This window comes from Rhineura floridana, chromosome 1 (assembly GCF_030035675.1).
Source record: "Rhineura floridana isolate rRhiFlo1 chromosome 1, rRhiFlo1.hap2, whole genome shotgun sequence".
In the NCBI taxonomy this organism is placed as follows: domain Eukaryota; kingdom Metazoa; phylum Chordata; class Lepidosauria; order Squamata; family Rhineuridae; genus Rhineura; species Rhineura floridana.
The window spans coordinates 48,320,726-48,343,480 of NC_084480.1; the positions used below are offsets into that span (position 1 = coordinate 48,320,726).

The 22,755-nt window shown below is 40.2% G+C and overlaps 1 protein-coding gene across 4 annotated transcripts in view; it reads left to right on the forward strand.

The window, feature by feature from the left end:
- FAM169A (family with sequence similarity 169 member A) overlaps window positions 1–22,755 on the forward strand; it is a 62,786-nt gene that overhangs the window by 21,110 nt on the left and 18,921 nt on the right. For all 4 annotated transcript variants that reach the window (XM_061620905.1, XM_061620877.1, XM_061620887.1 and 1 more), the window contains exons 2-5: window positions 11,728–11,865; window positions 12,411–12,510; window positions 14,437–14,522; window positions 16,211–16,382. In XM_061620905.1, the coding sequence (XP_061476889.1) occupies window positions 11,728–11,865; window positions 12,411–12,510; window positions 14,437–14,522; window positions 16,211–16,382 (496 nt within the window). The remainder of the gene's footprint in view (window positions 1–11,727; window positions 11,866–12,410; window positions 12,511–14,436; window positions 14,523–16,210; window positions 16,383–22,755) is intronic.

The following is a 22,755-nucleotide window of genomic DNA, read 5'->3' on the forward strand; positions in this document are numbered from 1 at the left end:
TTTTTTGCCTGCTCCTCATAAACTGGCAAAACGAAAGAGGTTCCTTACAGTTCAGGAGCTTGTAGATCCATTTGTTACCAAAAAAAAGTAAAAATTAAAAAAACTAAATTCAATTTGTAATAATTGTTTGAGTAAAATGTACTTTTAATATACCACATGAGATAATTTTATGCCAAACCAACTTGTACATAATTACATTTGATGTTCCTGAAGTAACAAAGTGACTTTCAATCTGTAAAAAGTGCTAATACTGCATTTTTTCCAAAAAGTTCCATTTTTTCCTGAAAAAAAAAGTGGGGGGAAAACAGTTTTTTTCCATGGCTTCAAAATTTCCAGAAATTTTACATCTCTAGATGTGCTAGAATTCTACCGAATTTGGAGTTGATACTGAATTTTCAATTAATTTGCTTATTCTCTATAATTACAGATTAGATTTTTAAGTAGCAATTTTCTGTGGTTATTTTTGAAAATGGCTTTTAAAAAAATTCTTCCTCTAAAATATTGATATTAATAACAATAATTTTATCAATATTTCCTTTCAAAACATTGATATTAATACCATTTTTTGTGAGGGAAAAATGGATTGGTAAAAGCAGCAGATAGCAGACAAAGGACAAACTCAATTCGATACCAGCCTGTTAGGTCGATGGAACCGACACTGGCCAATGGATCCCAACCCTATGTTCAACACAGTTGCCACTTGTCACATATGGCAAAATGGTTATTGACATGTGGCTAATTAGTGCTTTACTTTTACCACCTATTTTTCTAAAATCAATTTTTAATAAAATTATTTTATACTTATTGGGGTGGTGGCCCAGGAGAGGGCATTCTCTGTGGTGTCCCCTAAGTTGTAGAAGTCCCTCTCCACCGACATGCATCTGGCAACTTACTGTACAGTTTTACACAAACACTGAAGATGCACCTGAGACATGAATTTTTACCCACTCCATTTTGGGGTTTTTTTTACATTGTTTTTAATGTCATGTTTTAAAATGGTTGTAACCTGCCCTGGGACCTTTGGGTGAAGGGTGGGTGATGATTATGATGATAGTAATAATAATACATGTACCAGTTCAAAAATGTGTCTACCCTCTACCTTAACAATCCTTGGGTCTTACATGCTGCAAAATGGATGTTGACGTCTACAATTTTCAACTGTCTCGTGAGGCTTCTTTGTGGAGGCATCTATTTGAGACTGATGTGATTTTACTTCAAAGCACTTAGTACTAGAAAGATGATTCAATTATTATGATGTGGTCTCATATTGTAAATCAAAATGAGTTTGCCGTTCTAAATATATTTCCAAAACTTTCAATTTTTGGTTCAACGTGGCTCTGTGAATCCAACTTTTTCAGCAGTAAAAATGGTGAAATCAAAATATAGGTCGCAAATATTGGACGGAAATTTGGAGGTGGAGTTGAGATGTTGTCTGACTGATTTTATGCCTGATTTCCCTGCACCACTTCATGAAAAGATCTGTCAGAGACTCACTAATTCTATCATTAAATAAGTCAAAACATTATTGTGGATTTTTCTGTCCTCTAAAACAGTTGTTTGGGGTTTTTTTGGTTATGTGGCAAAAATGCTAGTACATTTGCCACAATTTTGACTAGTATGAGAAAACTTTGATGCTGCTGGGTTTTGCAAATAAGGTGTTATTCTAGGGATGGGGTGGGATATGTCAGGCCAGGGGGCCAAATGTACCTATCTGGCCCTCAGGACTGTCCTCAGCCCACACCAGTCACTGGCCCTCCTTCACACTCTCCTTGAGTGGTTTGCCTGACTGGAACATCCTCAAACTTTGATATGCCTCTTGTTTGTCTAGATGGAGGATAGAGAAGGGTGTGCGAGTATATAGAAACTGGCCTACTCTTCCAATATAAAATGCATGTGCATTGCGGTGATCACTTTTGCTTCTGACCCTGCCCGTTGGCATGTGCCTCCTCTAGGTGCACAGAAAGGGAAGCAGCCCTTGGGCTGAAAAAGTTTCCCTACCCCGGTGCTATGCCAAGGATCCAGCATATGTTTCTTGACTTGGGCTTTTTCTGAATTGGAAGAATGTGGAAGCTTCCCTTTGAAGTTTCTTGATTATTCGCATATACAACCATTCTCTGGACTAGTATGCTTTTAATCTCAAGGGTTCTTTCCCATGCCTTTAAAAGAGCTCAGTATTTCAATGAGTGAAGTGCAAGTCCTCTTCCGAATTATGCAGCGTAGCCTTTAAGGAGGCATCTATGTAGAGGTCCTGACCCTAGAAGGGTCCCAGGGTTCTGCCATTGCACCATATCCATTCCTAGCCTTTTTTGCTGCTGCCACCTGCTTCGGCGGTATTCGAAGCATTTAAACTGTTCTGAAGACCTAAGGAGCTATGTGCATTCATAAGAATCATTAAGCATAGTTACCACCACATGTGTGTACCATACAGACTCTGTGTCTGGGATGGAGAAAAATCTCTCTCTCTTTAAAGTCTTACTTCTCATTTAAATCACACTCGAAGGGTAGTATCTCAGGATGATACCTGAGTATTTTCAGGACCCTCCCTATTCCTGTGTCTGATTTGTTTAAAACTGTTTTCTCATCTACTTGGTCCTGAAATAAGTGATTTAGCTGGTTCATGATTTATTTCCACTTAATGGTTGTTGAAGAAATTATTGACCCTTTTCTTTTCCCTTTGTAATTCAACATGATGCATCTTTGTACTGTTACAGGTCAGAGCTGCCTTTCTACTGAACTTATTTTTCAGATGAATACTAAAAACAAAAAATTGTTTTCTAGGATTTAAAAATAATAAAAAAAAAACATAAGGGCAATGAGTATGCCAAGTGCTCTTTCTCAGGTATCAAAAATGGTCTTGTGACTGTGCCTTGAATAAATAGTTCCTTTATATAATTTAAAATACATTGGGACAGCTGAAGACTGAGGAGGAGGATTGGGCATTAATTCATTTCACTTTGAATTCAGATCAAAGGCTATACAGGCGGTCCCCACTTATACGGCAGGTTCCATTCTGGACTGCCGCCGTAAAGTGGAACCCATTGACAATAATGGGGCGTATTGCACGAAAATGACATCAAAATGGTGCGAGATGGAAAAAAACCGCCGTAAAAGCGGAACAAGCGCCTTAATGCAGGGACTTTCCTTAATTGAAAGCCGCCGCATTAGTGAATTGCTGTAAAGCGAAGCGCTGTAAAGCGGGGCCCTACTGTAGCTTGTTTCTCTTACTAATCCAGAGCAGCATAAGCTCTTTTGGAGAGATTACAAATAATATGGTGGATGCATTAATCTGGGTTGCTTGGTAGATGTTGACAACTTATTTTTAAACTGTACAGTTAAGACATTGTTTGGCTGTACTAAGTTCTAGGGAAGATCTTACTTCTCCCTTCCCCCAATTTTAGTGCCTACATAAAAGTGCTGGAGAGGGTTGCCTGTGGATATGGAGTGAGGCGACATCAATATATTGATGACCTCCCTCTTTTCCATCTGCTCCAGATGAGGTGGCATTATATTTCATTACACTGTCATGACAAATATGTCTGAACTTTGCACATACAGATGCTTCTGACGGAGGAAACGCTGTTCCTAACAAAGTTAATGTATTAATTGCTATTGGCCATAATTGCCTAATTTTCAAGTTAATGTTTTCTTATGCGAGTGTGTACTTTGGACGCAAAAAGTGTATTGAAAGTGGAAGAAATGAAGCTCTTATCTCTCTCCTTTCCTGGTACAGTAGGGCCCCGCTTATACGGCAGGTTCTGTTCTGGACCCCCGCTGTAAAGCGGAAATCGCCGTAAGGCGGAACCCCATTGACTTTAATGGGGCATGTTCGCGAAAATGACGTGAAAATACCGCAAAAGTGGCAAAAGCGGTTTTTTAAAGAGGGGAGGAAAGTCGCCGCATTAGCGGAATGCCAGGAAGCAGAGCACCGGGAAGCGGGGCCCTACTGTACAGTATTGGAATATATTGGAAGTAACCAAAAATGATTTGTAATGAACAACTCTTTCCATTGATTTTCACTAATCGAAGTTTGGTCATTAATGTGCTGCCATTGAACTGTGTTCACAGTTCTTTAGATTTTGTGGTGATTACATTCATAACACTATAGCAGATGATATTTGGGTATAGAATGATGACTCCCCCACCCCCAGCATTAAAGTTAAAAATTTTGAGCCAAGATGAGCTGGATTCTGCAATCTGTACAAATCATGCAAATTATTGAGCATATTTGCATCATTTTTTACTTGTGCAAACTGTGTTCTGTGGTTGTTGCTGTTTTGCATAATTTCTGCCTTTTTTTCTACTCACGGGAGAGGAAAGGACATGTCTCCCAACTATGGATGAAAAGATCTGTCTGTTTCAGTTCTCTCAGTTTCTCATTTTTCAAATGTTAAATTCAGTTCTCTACATTTCTACAGTGATCTGTGAATTTTTAAAAAAAAATCTTCATGAAAATTCTCCACCATTTTAGTGCGAATTTATCCAAATAAACACATTTTTGTAGGCAATTTTGACAAAGGTACATGTTTTTGCATGCCATTTCTCATTTCATGCCTTTTTGTGTGTTATTTTCACTCATGTATTTCATTTTTATGCACACTTTCCCCAATATATGCATTTTTTGTAAATGTTGTTTAGTTGGGAAACTGCATCCCAAAATTCTAATAAATGTGAATTTCAAAGGAGGGCTGTGTTTCGGTTCTCATATTGTTTCAGAAATTGCGAATTTGATAAATTCTGCTTGAAATGCGAACGGAATCAAAATTCTCACCCATCCCTACTCTCAACCCCAACAAATCTTCATCAGCACCTCTGTGGTCTCACATTTCAGCAGTCATTGTCTACGCAAGCATATCTTTGCAGCCATGTAGGCTAGATGCTTGTCTGTCAGAGCTGAATTCTGTGCCTGTTACCACATTCTGTGATTTCCCTCTCTTGTGTCCTTGCACAACCACAGCCCTTTTTTTTCCCTAGGTAAATCTCTTTAGCTCATCATTTATGAGGATAGTTCTGTAAACAACCATACTGATTTTGAAAATGTTGGATTCGGGATGCCTATGCTCATTTATTTTGTGTTGCATTGAATTAAAGAAGCCACAACAATGGCATATTCTGTTAATGAAGTACATGCTGTTTGTAGCATAGGTACTTTGTATGGCCGCAGAGAATGTAGAAAGTCTGTGGCTATTACAAGGGAAAGCAGGCGACTTAGTACAAAGAACCTTTTAATGCTATTACGTAAGTGTGTATGATGGGTGGTTTACATTACAGGGTGATAAAACGAGTGCATGCTCGTTTCAGAGAGACAGAAGTGCAGTACTCCTCATTAAATAATTGGTTGTTTTTGCAGTTATTGAAATTATTCTCTCTTCCCTTTTTTAATTTCCGTTTTGCATGAATGGTCATGAAAACTTGGGTTGCTTAAGGCTACATTGCATTTGTTCAGTCAGCCAAAATATTCACTTGACCAATTGGGTAGTTATCTCATGAACAGAGCACAATCCAGAGTTTATGACGAGGATTTGTTCTGACAGTTTTACTGTCATGCAGAGCACAGAGGTTTAAAACAAGAGGAAGGGAAAAGCATGCTCCTCGTCTTCATAAGAGGAATTGATACTGTTGAATTGTCAGAGAGATTGCAAGATGCTTGCCAGCAAACAGCTGCTTCTGTCTTGCTCAAATATGTGCTAATTTAAATATATGCCATTTTAAAGGCTTATTATATAGCTTCAAAAGATAGCCAAGCAATGACAAACTCATGTCTTTCTGGAATTGACTAGGTGGCAATTTTTTAAATAACCCTTGCCAATATGGATAAAACATTGGTAGCTTTTGAATTAGGATTATAGTTGTGCCTTCTGAAATTCTTAGTATTTTTACTGAGCATAAAGTTGAGAGTGGAATTTGCTTATTGCCACATGTTTACTTTTGTAACAGATGATGATAAGGGCTGGAAAAATTCTATGCCCTGTTTAAAGTGCAGCAGTAATTATAAAATTATTAATTTTGATGAACACCTTTTCTTTGAACTGTGTGTATCATCAGATTTATTTGTCCTATCAAACCATGAAAGCAAAAGTAATGTATTTGACCTGAGAATTGTGAAGGGTTGATATAGGAGAATTTACATTTCTTACTTTTTCTTGCTGCATATATTGAAATGAAATACAATAACAAAAATTCTCAGGGTTAAGATTCATTTGGATTTTCTGGTTCTGTAAAAGAAACAACAACTCAGGAAGAATTCTGGAATTGTATTCCTAAAATGCAACTGGGTTGCTTCTGGTTCATTATGTACACACAAATGAATTATGTTTTTCTTCTTCCGGAATGTGTCTGTCACTGAAAATAAAGCCAGAGTGCAGTCAAGCACTTGCTGCTCTCCGTTTTCTCCTTCATTTCTGCTTTATTCTAAAAATGTTAGGAATGATGATGACCTGGAGGGTTTTTGCTGAGACAGGTGGTTTGCATATCTCACTGTATAACCATGATGGAAACTTCAATTGTAACATGCTGGTTCTTACTCCCTCCCCCTTTGCTTGGATGTGCTTTTAATTATTTTTTAAACAAACCTATATTTTATTTCATTTCTACTCCTCTTATGAGTGTTTAGGTCTAGATAATGGTCTTGAAAACACAATGGACTTGTATTTTTAGAGTTGAGCAGGTATTAATACTGCAAGCTGTCTGAATGGACAACTGTTTTGGAGCCACACCTTTAGTCACTCTACGGTCTTTGGAAGAAGAGCAGAATGTAAATGTGACGGATATGAAGCTGCTAATCTGCTTCATCAAACCATCACTAGTTCCTGGTGCTACCTAATACGATTTTCTCCTTAATCCTACCTTAATTGTCTTTTTATGGCAATACACCTACATAGGTTCTGGGTCATCCTTGACAGTCTGTCGCTTTCATAGATGCGAAGCTGCCAATATATTCTCTACCTTCAGTTGAGATTGGAAAAAGTAGCTGCAGGTATTCTTCAAAGCTTTGAGTGAGTGAGTGTCTGAGTGTGTTTATATCCTTACATATAATACATACATATATCCTGCCTAATAAAATTCCCGGGTAGCTTATATTATCAATAAAGTATTAAAAATACAGCAATCAATGTTGCCTTACATGAAGCACTGCCACTTTTATAATGTACAACTGTACTTGGTGGTGGCTGGTGTCCCAATGTCAGTGGGGCAGTGGAATCTACTCTGGGTTTTAGTCTAAATTTTCAAGAAGCTTTCAAGAAGGTGTGTTCAGCCTCTCATTTGCAGACTGAGGTTTGTGGAGATTCCCCACCCCACACATTTTGGGTAGCTGCGCAAATTCAGCCTCAGTGCTAGCCAGTTTGAGAAATCATGTAGAATTGTTCTCGCAAGCTATTTCATTATAAAGAAGTGTTCTGGGCAGCTGTCAGTCCGGAAGATTTTACCTAGAACAGGAGTGGGTTGTTTAGTCTTGTCTGCGATACATTTTCCTGCCCCCCTCCTAATCCCTGTGGTCTATGTGTGTAAAATCTACAAAGTAATGGTGCACATACAGAATCTCTTTAACGGTTTAAGAAATCTGTCTAAGTGATCCTGAGTACGCACACTTGTTCAAGAGCATAAGTGTGCTAGTTTGTTGAGAAGAATCCAGCAACCAGCAGACAGTATGTGGCTGAGAAGAAATTGGGACATTGGTCTACGTAATATCCTGTCTGCTGAGTCCTTGCCTAGAACGATGGAACAAACCAAACTATGTCCACTATCTATTGGTTACATCTCAGTTGCTCCAGTGTGAGGCAGTTGTAATAAAATCACATCAGAATAATAGATAAGCAATGCAAGCAAACACCATGCGAAACAGAAGAAAGTAAAATGGCAGAGTGCATGTGGCCTGGATCCCCTTGAGCTGCAATTGTATACTACCCACTTACCTGAACTTACAAGATCTGAACAGGGTGGCTCATGACAGATGCCATTGGAGGACGCTGATTCATAGGGTCGCCATAAGTCGTAATCGACTTGAAGGCGCATAACACCAAAACCTGGGAGTTGGCTCCATTGAACTCCATGGGACTTACGTCTGAGTACCCTGGATTGCAGCATTTGACTATGTACTAAAGATTATCATTTTTATAGAGCAATGGGAATTATTTCTTCTTAATGCTGCTGTGGCACTTGCTTTGATATAGCAAAGGCAGCTTGGCAATAGTACAAATAAAAAGTGTCCTGCTTGCTGGGAGATGCATGTTTTGGGCTTTTTCTAGGTTCTGTGTACAGTGCTACAAAACTGCAGTACTGAAGATATGGGGCCATCCATACCTGACTGTTCAATCTAGAATTGCCAAGAAGAGTGAACAAATAATTGTTTTGTTTTCAATGGAGGATCTGGATTTGGGTTAGCTAACTTGTGGTCCTTCAGATGTTGCAGTCTGACAGTTCCCTGGCCAGTGGCCATGCTGGCTGGGACTGATAAGAGCTGTAGTTCAGCAGCAACTGAAGGGCCACAGGTTAGTCACTCCTGATCCAGATGCCCCCCTTTCCCCCCTTCAAACTCGTCAAGATTCCTTCCTCACCACTGCTAAACAGGCTTACATCACTGGCACGTCTGTGTGGATATATTTTAGCATGGCTGCTCCCCTGTCTCATTGGGATGGTCCTGTGATGTGTGCTCTGCTTAAGCATTACAACCAAGCCTCTTCTACCTGGATGATCTGTCCATTATCTTTTGCTTCCACCTAGTAGCTGGTGTCCTTGAACTTTGGAAGTTTCCCTCAATATTATCCTAGTGCATTCTTCGAAATCCTTTCTATTTTTTTCCTGGGCATAAGAGCATAAAAAGAGCTTGCTGGATCAGGCCTGTGGCCCATTTAGTCCCTCATCCTGTTCTCTCAGTGGCCAACCAGAGATGCCCATGTCAAGCCCACAAGCAGGACCTTAGTGCAGGAGCACTTGTCCCTCCTGCGATTTCCAGCAACTGGTATGTGAAAGCACACTGCCTCCTACCATATGCTATACTGTATTATCATTATTGTGATATCTAGTAGTATAGCACTATTCAGCTATGACTGTAAATAAAAATGACCATGGTCCTTTGATGCATTGGGTGATTTTGGACTTTTTTTGTTAACAAAATATACAGAATCAACTCAAAAGTAATTGTAATCTTAATTCTAGTATGCAGCTAGGGAAATGGTCACCGGGAGTCATAGGCACACAGCAGTGGAAGAGCTGCAGTGATTCCTGGTGGCAGCCACAGTAAAATGGTAAATGCTGATGATGTACCCCTGGTGGTTGAGCCCGGATGAGGGGCTTCTGCTCAGCCAGGGGTCTGCCATATTCAATTCCCCTCACCCCTGTGCAAATAGCAGTTTGATTGTACCATTAATCTCTCCACTGCTGAGTTTACTAACAAATACGATGATCAGTGGTAAATACTGATGGTTAGGGACTTGGTAAAATGCATTTTGAAAGTCCAAGTAGCAAGATTGCAGCCAACACGTTTGCCCACATGTAACATGAGTAGAATGGAAAGATCTGTCACTTTTGATTTCTTCATCTTTCCAATCTTAAATTGAGTTCTGCAGCAATTTGCATTTCTTTTAAAAAAAAACAACTCCATGAACATCTTTCAGTGTTTCAGTGTGAATTTCTCCTGCTGAACACACTTTTGTGTGAAGTTTTGACTAAACACATTTTTTTGCAAGGGATTTCTCCTAATATGATACATTTTTATTTATTTATTTATTTATTTTATTTATTTTGGATGTGTTCACTAATATATACATTTTTCTGCACGTTTCCCCTAAAATACACATTTTTGTAAACATTGGTTGGTGGGAGAAGTGTGAATTTTGAAGGATGGCCATGTTTTGATTCTCCTATTGTTTTGGAAAGTGCATATTTGATAAATTTGGCTTTTAATTTAAACTGAATCAAATTTCTGCCCCATCGCTAACATGAGGCACAAGATATTAATACATCTTTAGTGGTACTCACTTTGCAATAAGAAGGTAAAGTTCTATCTAGTGCAAACTGCTGTTTGCAGAATGTTCTTAAATACAAAGTGGCTAAGAAGGTGCAAGCCCAACCTTAATATCACCTTGTAGAACTGGGCCACATTAAATGATTAAAATAATGTTCATACTCCTGTTCCTTTAAAAATAGCAGAAGAGATTGGAAATGGAGAGCCTGTAGAAGAGAGCTGCTCTGTCGTTGGCAGAGGATATGATTAGGAAATGGCTCCTTTCTGTGTTCTTCCTATTTGTTTGTTTGTTTATTTATTTAAATATTTTATACTGCCTTTGTCTCAATGTTGTGTATAAATATCACCAATATTAAAATCACCATCAAGATATCACTGAGAACCCAGACAAAGTTAAAATAAGGTGAAATAAAATAACACTGGAGTTGAGCATCTGCAAAGGCAGGAAACATAAATGTGTTTTTAACAGTCGCTGGAACAATATTAATGTTGCTGCTCATCTCAGATGAAATGGGTCCCTAATGAGGATGCCACCACAGAAAAAGCCCCTACCTTTGGGTTCCTGCCAAGCAAACATCCAGAGGCCATAGCCCAACCAAGAGGGTCTCATCAGTGGATTGTAACAATAATGTAGGACCATAAAAAGAAAAGGGAGTCCTTCAGGTATCCAAGGCCCATCCCAATTCCTATGCCCTATGATCAGGAGAACTATGCCTCAGAATTGGTCTTTCATTGTAAGATGTCTTGTTCCTTTTTAGAAAGGCAAGATAAGTCATTCAGAAATTCATTTCTTCTGCTTCTAAATGTGCATTTAGCATTGCTGCCATGGGAGGTTTCTGTGAAAGCCATAGAATTCTAACAGAAGCCAAGCTATATTGCATGCATTAGTATTTATTTGTTAAATATTTGTCTTAGCATAATCCATATATGGATTCCATTCCCCTTTGTCTTAGAGGTGCCCTGGTGTGAGTGTGTGGGTTGATAGCAGTGAGTAGCTATAAGTACTCCAATCTGAGATGTAAGCATTCTGTTACAGTTTTCAATCACTAGTTCATAGGTCTGTATTCAATTTATAATCCTAGTGTTTAGCATGGGAAAAGAATTAGAAGCTTTATTCCTTTCTTTTGCCAGCAGAGTCTACCTATCCTAGTTAATTTGGCTTGTGCTTGGCACAAATATAATGCAGTCTTCAAATAATAATCCACCCACCTCCCTAGTGTAGAAAGGCTTTGTTGCCACCGCTTTGTGGTTGGGACTTTTAAAAGGGATTGCCTACAGCAGAGGTCATAAACCATTTTGGACCTGGGGGCACATTTCGAAATCTAAGAAACTAGATGGGGCATCACAAAATATCATTTACACACAAGAACAATTCCAATGCTCAGAACTATTCCCCAAACAGGTAGAAAAACAAAAAAAGGAGGAAACATCTCTCCCTCCCAAAAAAGACAATCCCTCCCAACCGAACAACCAAAAAATAAAAGCAAAATAAAATAAAATGGGAGGGGCAGGAGTCCCAGCGTGTGTGTATCTGAGAGTGCAGTGGAGCCCATGAACACCGTGTTGGGGATCCCAAGCCTAGAATGACTCACAGTCATATATGTGAGTAGAGATGCTTGTTTTTTGCTGGACTAGACTGAGATGTAATTGCAGTCCTATACTAAATTTGGCAGTCCTGAAGAGTATGGACATTTAAAATAAAAGTTGGATTCTTATGATTTAGTTGCATGTCTACAGTAGTAACCCTGTGTATTTTCTGTTTCAAGGGGATGGCCTTCCCTGTGGATTTGCTAGATAACTACAGTCATGAAGACCTGGAGAGTTCTGGAGAAGATTATCTGTCTGATCTTAGGTGCGGGGATCCAGAAAACCCAGAGTTCCTGTCTCTTGCCAATAATGTCAAAGTAAGACTTAAGAATTAACTTGGTGTCTTGCTATTTTATATGTCTGTTAACAATGGATTTTAGTTATATAGTTTAGATGACTTTAAAAATTCTACTCCCCAAAGTCTCTTACTCCCCTATCATTGGTTAGATAGATGAGATATATGTGTGGCATGGGTCTCAGACCCTGTGTCCTGGAGGAACTAAAGGCTCAGTTGTCATCTCCCAGGCGGAACAAAAACACCAAAGGAGATTCAAGAAAACTGAACATGACCACCACCCGAAAGAATCACTCAAAATGTCCAATCTCTGTGGATTTTTTCCTCCTTAATCTAATACCATGGCCAGACCTTCATTTTAATATTCTGGCATGTCCTTGGGAAATTGATACACAGCAAAGCAGAGTGAGAGCCAGTGTCTGTTTTTTTAAAAACCTTTGAATACTGAACAAATGAGCCTGTTTTCCCATTCTGTAGTATATTTTAATGTGTTACTGTGCTAACAATTTACAGCAAAAGAACATTCAATGATAAACTTTTTTTTCTCCTCCCCACCTTTCCTCCAAGATTCCAATTTGCTTATCAACAGTAGGCTTCGTTCCACTTTATGGCGGAGAGGAAAGACACAAAGTCCTTGCTTTGTTTGCGCCAGAGGATTCACTCAAAGGTTTCACTTCAGTTTTCATCTCAGTATTGTAGCATTCTGCTCAGAGTCATTCTTTTTTCTGTGCCTACTTATTTCTTGTACTTGCTCCTGAAGATCTCATGTCATTGTGGTTTTGAGAATCATAATATTTTGAGGTGGAACTGAAGCCAGAGCCTAAAGCTTTTGCAGAGGGAGAATGCTCAGCTTGTTCCCACCTGTGTTTGGGCCTGTAAGAAGGCCCATTGCCTGTTTATCATGTGGCTTTATGGGCTGTCACAGATTACACAATCTAAGGCGGTTGTCCCAGAGAACATCTTTGGCTGCTGAATGGATTAGTGATCCCATACCTTTTCTTGATTGTTCTGGGAACAGGAGCAGTTTGCTATTACTAAATGGAAGCAAGGAGCTTGTAGTCTGGTTCAGATGTAACTATGGTAGGCTGTTACAAGCATGAGATTTGGGCTCATCAGTTTCCAAGAATGGAAGAAGTTAGAAGTTTTTGTTCCTGGCTGTTCTAGACTTCAGTGTCCCTTTTTTGTTCCAAACTACAGTTTCCCAAGTTCAGATTAAACAGGAAACTGCAATTTAGAGCAAGTCATAAAAAGAAGCTTTAAATCTCTTCTCCTTGCACACACAGCAGTGGGGGGAGTGTTCTGGCTCATCCTCATAACAGACTGTGGTTTGTTGTTGCAGCTTGAACCAGGGCGTATGTTTTTCATCACTACTGTAAAGGCCAGCTAGCCTCACCTCTCTCTACTCTGTCCTTCCTACTGAACCCTTTTGGTTAAGGCTTGATAAACAGTGAGGGCTTCCCTTGGCTCAGGAGCCTGATCCACCTGAGAGTAAACAGCCTCCTTTAATTTTCCTTTTGAGGTCTGCTTGTTTAGAAGCTGGGGGGGAAGGGGAACGACCATGTTTTGGGTCCATGTGATCAGAGAAATCAGTGCCCCTTGTATGTAAAAGCCATGAATCTTTCTACAGAAGAAATATTGTGGACATTTGAGCTATGGGGATAACCCAGATGTTAGCTTCCTAAGTTGTGGTGACTGCTTTATGAAACATTCACTGAACTGCCAAGGATGAAATGTAGTGTTTGTGGGTATACTTTGGGCAAGTGTTCATTATAAAATTCTGGACATGAATAAAAGTAACCCTTAGAGTGCAGTCCTGACACTTCTGAAGACGACAGCTTATGGGGGACAGAGATTAAGATGGTATGTGGGTGCCTTCCACCAGCAGAGAGGGGCACTGCTAATGTGTGGGGGGGCATGGGGGAGACTCCACTGCAGCAGCCCTAGCTGTAGCAAGCAGACACCCCCCTCAAAACAGCAGGATGGTATAGGACTTGGGCAGCTTTGGATGCAAAACCCTGCAGATCCCCCAGGGGGCCCAATCCTCCAGTCCCTCAGCTACACCAACCTGGATCTGGCATAGCCCAAAGAAGAAAGAGCCAGCCCTTCACTTTCCACCCTGGCTGGCATGAGCTGTCAGGGCTTGGCATGCAGCGGTGCATCCACCATTCCTCCTGGCTCCAAGCTGCATCTTCTCTATACATTTAAAGCATTGTGATACTGGGCTCCTACTGGGAGGAAGGGCGGGATATAAATCTAATAAATAAAAGTGATACCACTTTAACAGCCGTGGCTTCCCCCAAAGGTCTGTTGAAATGGTATAATGCTTTAAATGTATAGGATTGTATTCAACTAAGTCCTTCTCAGAGTAGACCCACTGAAATCAATGAACCTAAATTAGTCATAGCTGTTGACTTCAGTGGGTCTACTCTGAGTAGGACTAGCACTGAATACCATCCCATAGCGCCATGTGGCCGCTGTTATAGTAGTAGCATGGAGGTACCCAATCTTATAACCAAGTAAATTTGCTAAATAAAATTAAGACAATTAGAAGCCAACAATATCCAGGCTTCATATTTCACTTTTCTCATTCAAGCGGTTGCCCTGTTCCTTGCTGATCAGTGGTGGACTATTGATGATATTGTGAGAACATCTGTCCCTTCTAGAGAAGGACTTTTGCAGGTAAGCAGTGCTCTTGTTCTGTTAATTGTGTGTGTGAGCTGTTCTAGGATTCTATAGGCCATCTATAAGCATGTATACACTACACATTTAAGGTGGCTTAACTGATGTGACTTTTTCTCTGGCAGCTGTAGTTTTTTGTGAATGGTCAAATTCATTTTGTAGTGAGCATTATTTTGTTGGAAAGGTGGGATGTAACTTTAACATGTAACAAGTAAATATAGTGTGGGTCTGATCCAGAGCTTGGAAAAGTTACTTTTTTGAACTACAACTCCCATCAGCCCAATCCAGTGGCCATTCTGGCTGGGACTGATGGGAGTTGTAGTTCAAAAAAGTAACTTTTCCAAGCTCTGATCTGCTTGTTGGTGCCTGTTCGATTGCATTCCATTGAAGTGGCAGGCAGTTCTGTTTCGGGTTAGTTATTTTCTGCTTTCTTTTGCTTTTACCATTCCATTTCCTCTCTCCCCCCAAATAATATTGTTAACAGTGTTTTCCTTCTGAAAAGAAAGCAGCTTTCCATATACCCAGTGCCTACCCAATGAATTCCCCTCCCCTCCCCCCAAATGGTATTAGAACCTCCCACACACCCCAGCCCTGGGAGAAACCTGGAGATCTCTTCAATGCAAACCAAACACACAGACTGGTCAGTTGCACCTTAGCCTGGCAAAGGCACAGGTTTGTCAGTTTACCCAAAGCAAACAGGCATGTTGATCAGTTTCACCTTAGGAAAGCCAAGGCACAAGGTTTATCAGTTTAAGGTTGGCAAAGCGAACACAGAGGTTGCAAAGCAAAGAGCAAGCTGAACAAAGCAAACAAACTGGCTGCAAAGCAAAGAGCAGCTGAGCAAAGCAAAGAGTTGGGCTACAAAGCAAAGATACAGGCTTGTCAGTTTCTCATCAACGAAATTAAATTCGATTCCTGTTTTTAAAAAAACGTTATGTTGGGAAAAGCCAGGGAAACTTGCAGCATTCAGGATCAGTTCGCAAACATCGTGAACTATTGGGAAGTCTAGTACCAAGTTTGATTTTAGTGAAATTCATGCCCTCCCTAGTCCCTGTTAGGTTTCATCTAATCTCTGATTTTTATTGGAGTGGTGTGTGTGTATCTGTATATATACATAATCAGCAGAGTGCAGAAATGAATAGTCTGGTAAGACTGGTGGTTGAAAGAATAAAGAAGGTTTATTGCTTATGGGAAATAAAGCCATTCTGAGTACAGGCATACATGTGGCTATTATGAGCCATGAGATTAACACTAATACCAAGAAGAAGTAAGGAAAGAAAGCCTGAGAAAAACAAACTACATATCAGCAAGTAGTTACTAAAGAAGGAATAAGTAAGGGAATGATAGGTTGCCTTTCTGTCTGTTGCCCCCACCTCCCTGGTTCAGGTTACATGTATATACATTGGTGCTTAACTCCCAACCATTTTATGGTGTATGTGCTGTGTTCCTATTTTAGAAAGTTTTACAGATCATAAATCATTTGAGGTGGCTTACAAATAAACATAAAGCTAACAGAATAATATAGTAAATGTATAGTAAAATAAGCCTGCACCACAAAACCCAAACATATTTTTTAGAACTGCTTTCTGCTATCTCAAAAGAAGGAATATGGATTTCAGCAATTTTGGAATAAAATGTTTTCTTCAATAACTGCATTAAATTGTATTCTTCCTATGTGGTTTACATAGGTGAAGTCCATTGGGGAGAGAATAGCTCTTTATGTGCTAAATAGAATAATTTATCGCAAGCAAGAAATTGAGAAAAATGAATACCCGTTCCTTTGTCATGGTAGCCACGATTATGCGAAAGTTTTATGGAAGAAAGGAGAGGCAATTGGTTTTTATTCTGTTAAGCTTCCAGGTAAGACTTCCGTTTCAAATAAAATAACAAAACACCATTTAATGCGAGGCATAGAGAAACAAGTCCATCTTTTTATATCATTTGAGAAACATGTCCCTAGTTCTGCATTTCTATGTTTGCGGAGGGTGACGGCGGCAAAGGAGGGCTTTACCAATTTATAATGATAAAACATCTATCTACTTGACATTGACATTTGTTGAAGGTTATGTATCATGAAGGGATATATGCATCTATGTTGCACTCTTATAGGAACAGAGGAACTTGCCTTAGTCCATTGCTCTGTCTAGCTCAGTGTTGTCTACACCGACTGGCAATGGCTCTTCAGGGTTTCAGGCAGGAGTCTTTCCTAGTCCTGGAGATTTATCTTTTTTTTTTTAATTGTAAGTATGTTTATGCTGCCCTTAAATCACATTCCTAGGGTGGTATAGAGAAGGGGGAAATTACAATTAAAATGTAAATACAAAAAGCAAAAAAAGCTAAAAGCTATAAAATTATAAAGGCAGCGAAAAACAGTAACAAGGATTAAAATTGCATTTATAAAGCTTAGGAAAATAAAGAGGTCTTTGCCTGACACTGAAATGACAATAAAGTAGACTCCAAGTGAAACTCTGGGAGAGAGCTTTCCATAGTTGTGGTGCCATCACTGAGGAGGCCCTTCAGGTAGTTGCATCAAGTGATGGAGGACACGCACAGAAGGCCCTCTATGAGCACTAACACAAGTGAGAGTGAGGCATTTCCAGGGTTTTCCAGATTGGGTAATTGGGAACAGAAATTCAGGCCACAAAATGAAAAAGCTTTAATCATAACGGGGGATACAGTTACCAAGCAAAAATGGATCACTAAAGTCTAATGTTGCACCTTCAGTGAAGGGGGATAGCTTGTCCTCCAATATTCGGGTAGAGTCAAATCTTGAACTTTTTCTAAGGCAAAGCTTCATCAGTGGAACAGGCAGACCATCTGTTGCCCACCAAGTTCTTCTTTTAAAACCTTGTCTGGAGCTAATTGTGTTGTATGTTCTCACTCCTTTACCTTCTCTTGTAAGAAGGCAGTGATTTCTGTTCCAACCTGTCTTCAACATGATCAGCATGGTTTTTGTTCTGTTGTAATTCGGTTTCCATCAATTGTTATTTATCTCATAGTTAGTTCACTTTTTAACGTAACCGATGTAATTATTTATACAAGTTATGAATTTAACGTAATTAATCATGTAATTATTTCCACATTTCAGGACCCCAGGTAACAAAAATAAGAGACTGTTGTATAAGCATACACAAATATGTGGGTGCATACATTTTAAAAATCAAATTATACAAGGCCTATTTGACTGAAAATCAGGAAAAAAATCCTGTTAGAGCAGTACAACAGTGGAACCCATTACCTAGGGAGGTAGTGGGCTCTCCAGTACCGGAGGCATTCAAGAGGTGGCTAGACAGCTATCAGTCTGGAATGTTTTAAGTTGGATTCCTGTATTGAACAGGGGTTTGGACTTGATGGCCTTATAGGCCCCTTCCAACTCTCCCATTCCGTGATTCTGTTCTAGGCTGAAGCCACTAAATAAACAAAAGCCAAGGCCACTGTATAAGCAACAAGAAACCTCTCCAAATAATAATCACGGTTATTGGATCTTGGACTCGATGGCCTTATAGGCCCCTTCCAACTTTATGATTCTGTGATCTCTAAGATTGCATGTCATTTTGTACTTCTTCAGATACGGATTGGAGAATATGCATGGGTGGCAGCCTTTTAACCCCTAATTGGCTCAATTATATATTTTTTAGATATTTCTTCCTTTCATTGAAGATATTCACCCATTGAATAATATGGAAGTACTTATAAAAACATGATTAATGATATAATCAAAATACCTGCTGAAATTCTGCTACCAGCACCTGGGCATTTGCGTACAACCAAGCGGCCGTAACTCCAAACATTGCACTGTACAAGATAAAGAGATTTAAATTTCTAAAATGATGCAATACCTTATTTTTTTTTCTGTGAAATTCAACTCCAAACCTGTGGTCCAAAAAATTAAGAATTATCTATTCATAGAAGAGGGCTGAATATGTTGAGAAGTTGCTTACAGGGCAAAATTTGGCTGAGTTAAAATTATGTGGTAGAGGAGGACAATCTATATATTTACAACAGGTGAGATTCTCATAAGTGGCTACTCCATGCAAGCAAATTACCAGCTCTAAAATATAACAATTGTTTAAGGGAAACACATCTAATAATCTAGCAAGGTCAGATACAGTAATGCAAAACATTTACAAAAATACAGTCACATCTGTTTTATCATTTAACCCAGCTGGAGACATGGTATTCAAAGCGTATATCCAAAATGCCTCTCGCTGCAAGAGTAACAAATCTAATTAAATTCTTTTATGTGGAATAGGTTAAATCCTAAAAACCCCCACAAAAATTCAATCAGAAGGCCTGTGGTTGTTGTCCAGAAAATGCATGGTTAATGGAACTTCCAAATTCCCAGTGTGGATGGTAGATTTATGTTCTGCAATCCTCACTTTAAGTGACTTGGTGGTCTGACCAACGTATAGTTTTGCACATGGGCACCCAATTACATATACAACATAATTTGAATTGCAGTTGGTGAGATTTCAACACATTTCCTGTTATCCGCTGGATGAACAAATTCTTTAATTTCTATACTTTGAGCATAACAAACACAGTGCTCACACTTATCCAGATGGATCATGTGACCAAGGTGTCATATATAGAATATCTAAACAGGCTTAAAAGGCAGTTCCATGTATAGCACGTTACAGTAGTCTACGCTGAAGATAACCAGTATCGTGGATAACTGAAGCCAGGCTATCTCTGTCTAGGCAGGATTGTAGCAGGTATACAAGCTTGATAAGGTAAAAGACATTTTGTGCTACATAAAGCAACTTGTGCCTCTAGCAGCATAGATGGATCAAGGAGCACCCTCAAGCTTCACACGTTCAGAGAGGGTGAAACCTCATTTAACACAGAAGGAACGCTACTTCATTGGATAGATAAACCACTGCTCTCAGTACTTCTGTTTTGAGTTTCAGTTGATTGGCCCCCATCTAGTCCATTGCTGAGGCCAGGCATTGATTTAGCACCTGAATTTGATGAAAAGGAGAGAGTTGGGTCATCCATGTATTGGTAACACCTAACCCAAACACCTTTAGATGACCATGTGACGCCCTTCCCTGGCTCTCCCTGTCAGGTTCCTACCTGCTTGTGGCTACTGCCTGTCACTAGGCACCACCAGGGACTCCACCAGTCCGGACTGTCCTTTTTTATGGTTTCTCTCTCCGCTCTAGCACAGACCTCACCAGATCCCCCTGCTAGGCAGCACCACCAGTCACGTCCTATAACCAGTATTCCCAGAGACTCTGCCTGAGTCTCTCTATCAGGTTACCTCTGTGACTGTGTGCTTAAGCTGTCCCCAATCCCTTTGATCTTTATATGAAAAGCATACAACTCTGGGTTGCTCTGGATACTTGTGGTGTTATATTCTTCCCTTCACCGCTGCCACCAATTGTTACAGTTTCCCTTCAGCCTTGGTAAGCACCTTGCCCTCCCTTCTGGTCTGTATATTCCCCAGCCAAGGATCAGGCCTCCGGTAAACCAAAATAGTGTTTATTAAATATTAGAAATAACAAGATCACTTTATAAAGGCACATAAGCATATGGTTTCATCTATTCCTGTGGTACTTGTCTTAGTATTAATCCGAACTCCACACTTTCCTCACATCCACCAACTCTCCACACAATCTCCTCTCAAAAACCCCACCAAACACCTCTCAAACAACCCACCAACATCCACCCAGATTCAACTGTCATCCTTCCATTTATACTCTCAACCATCCTAACACTCAGCCAATCATCCAGCATTCTACTGCTCATTTACTCCACTTACCACATATCTTCTATACAAACAGTACTTACCATATATACATTAATACAGGAACATAAGAACATAAGAAGAGCCTGCTGGATCAGGTCAGTGGCCCATCTAGTCCAGCATCCTGTTCTCACAGTGGCCTACCAGGTGCAGACCTCAGTCAGCAGTTTTATGCAGATACTAAATTTATTTATTTAATAAATCTATATCCCGCCTTTCCTCCCAGTAGGAGCCCAGGGCAGCAAACAAACACAGTAAAAACACTCTAAAACATCATAAAAACATACCTTAAATATATTAAAACATCTTTAAAAACATATTAAAAAGCAATTCCAACACAGATGCAGACTGGGATAAAGTCTCTACTTAAAAGGCTTGTTGAAAAAGGAAGGTCTTTAGTAGGTGCCAAAAAGATAATAGAGATGGTGCCTGTCTAATATTTAAGGGGAGGGAATTCCAAAGGGTAGGTGCCACCACATTAAAGGTCCGCTTCCTAGGTTGTGCGGAACAGAGCTCCTGATAAGATGGTATCTGCAGGAGGCCCCCCACCTGCAGAGTGTAGTGAACGACTGGGTATATAACGGGTAAGAAGATCTTTCAGGTATCCTGGTCCCAAGCTGTATGGGGATTTGTACGGTAAAACCAGAAACTTGGAACTTAGCCCAGTAGCTAATGGGCAGCCAGTGCATACCCTGCCCCAGTGAGTAGTCACCCCATCGCAGTTTGCATCAGCTGCAGTTTCCGGACCAACCTCAAGGGCAGCCCCACATAGAGTGCATTACAGTAATCCAGCCTAAATGTTACCAGTGCATGGGCAACAGTGGCTAGTCTATCCTGGTTCAGAAATCCTGGTCTTACCAGCCGCAGCTGTCTTACCAGCCGAAGCTGGTAAAAGGCACTCCTAGCCACTGAGGTTACCTGGGCCTCTAGCTACAAAGATGGATCCAGGAGCACCCCCAGACTACGAACCTGCTCTTTCAGAGGGAGTATGACCCTATCCAAAGCAGGTAACTGACCAATTATCCAAACTTGGGAACCACCAACCCACAGTGCCCCCATCTTGCTAAAGATACAGCCTCAGTTTATTGATGGGACAGCCACATGGTTGTCATGAAGTTCTGAGCTGCTCCCATTAAGGCAGTCTCACCATGCATGAGGTTCTCCAAGATTAATATCCTGGGAGTTCAGAACATCAAACTCAAGACCAGGTCAGGCGGGAAGACTGCTCTGTAGTGGGGTGGGCAGTATACCAGCAGAATCATACTCTCTCTTGATTGGCAAACACAAGATACAAACACCCAAAACTGGAAACCAACTGGACAGGAAGTGGAGAGAGAGAAAATTCTTTATAAAACACAGCCATACTACTTCCTGGCCTCGAGCCTTTGCTGATACTGAATTGGGCAACTCAGATGGACACTGCAGAGAAAGCCTGCCCAGATCATTAAACTGGGTTTTACTGCAGAGGAAGATGAGATGACATCTCAAGGGAAAGGTGTCTGGACTGAACCTGGGACCTTTTGCGTGAAAAGCATGTGCTCTACCACTGAACTAGGAGCTCTCTGTTTATGGCCATCTTCTTTCCCTTGCCCTCAAATACTTTTTCACTATAGTTCTGCCTTTTAGGTAATGAAGAGTGCGAGTGAGAGCAAACGGTTCAACTCACTTGGGGTACTTTTGCATGGGTTTATTGTTTATTCTGTGATTTATTTGGAGATATACTGGAAACAGTATCTTCAACTTACCCTGGATGGCGTACTTTCAGGAAAGCCAGTCCTTCATTAAAGTAGTACCAGCTTTTCCATAACGCCACTGACATACATGGCGTCGCCTCCTTTGAGCTTCTTGGTTGAACTGAGAGGCTGGAATGCTTCTCTGCAAGTAAGCCTATTGCTGGTAGAAGTTCCAGCGTGCCATTTCAGTTGCTCCTCTGCTACTACTCTTGCGTGTGCTGCAACATACACAGGCACAAAAGGGGCACAAATAAAAACAAAGCTAATTATAACAAAAGAGTCTGGTGCAGACTTTCCTTTATCTTGTAAAGAGATGGGGAAATTCCCTGTGGTTCAGTATTGTAATTTAAAAAAAAAATTATTTTAACGTATTGCCAGTCTTGATACACAAATAAGCATATAATAGATGTCTGCAGAACTAGAGTGGAGCCATTGTAGTTGCTGCACTTTTTGGGCTGAGTGGACTAATTTCTAGGGATGTTGGTTGCTAAGTGCAAAATGTTACATAGCCTTGTCAACTGTTGGAAACTTGATATTTGGCCAGATGGGCTTCCAGTCTGCTCTGGCTTGCCAAATCTTAGGGGAAGGCAATAAGCAGATGGCAGTCTTTTGTGTGTGTTTTGTTTTGACCTTTGTGAACTTAAATGCGCCATTTTGAAGTATATATGGAGTTTCTAGTTGGTTTCAGGGATTTATATAACCTCTTGGATGTTTTTAAGTTGTGCCCCTTCATGGCCAGGAAAATGATTAT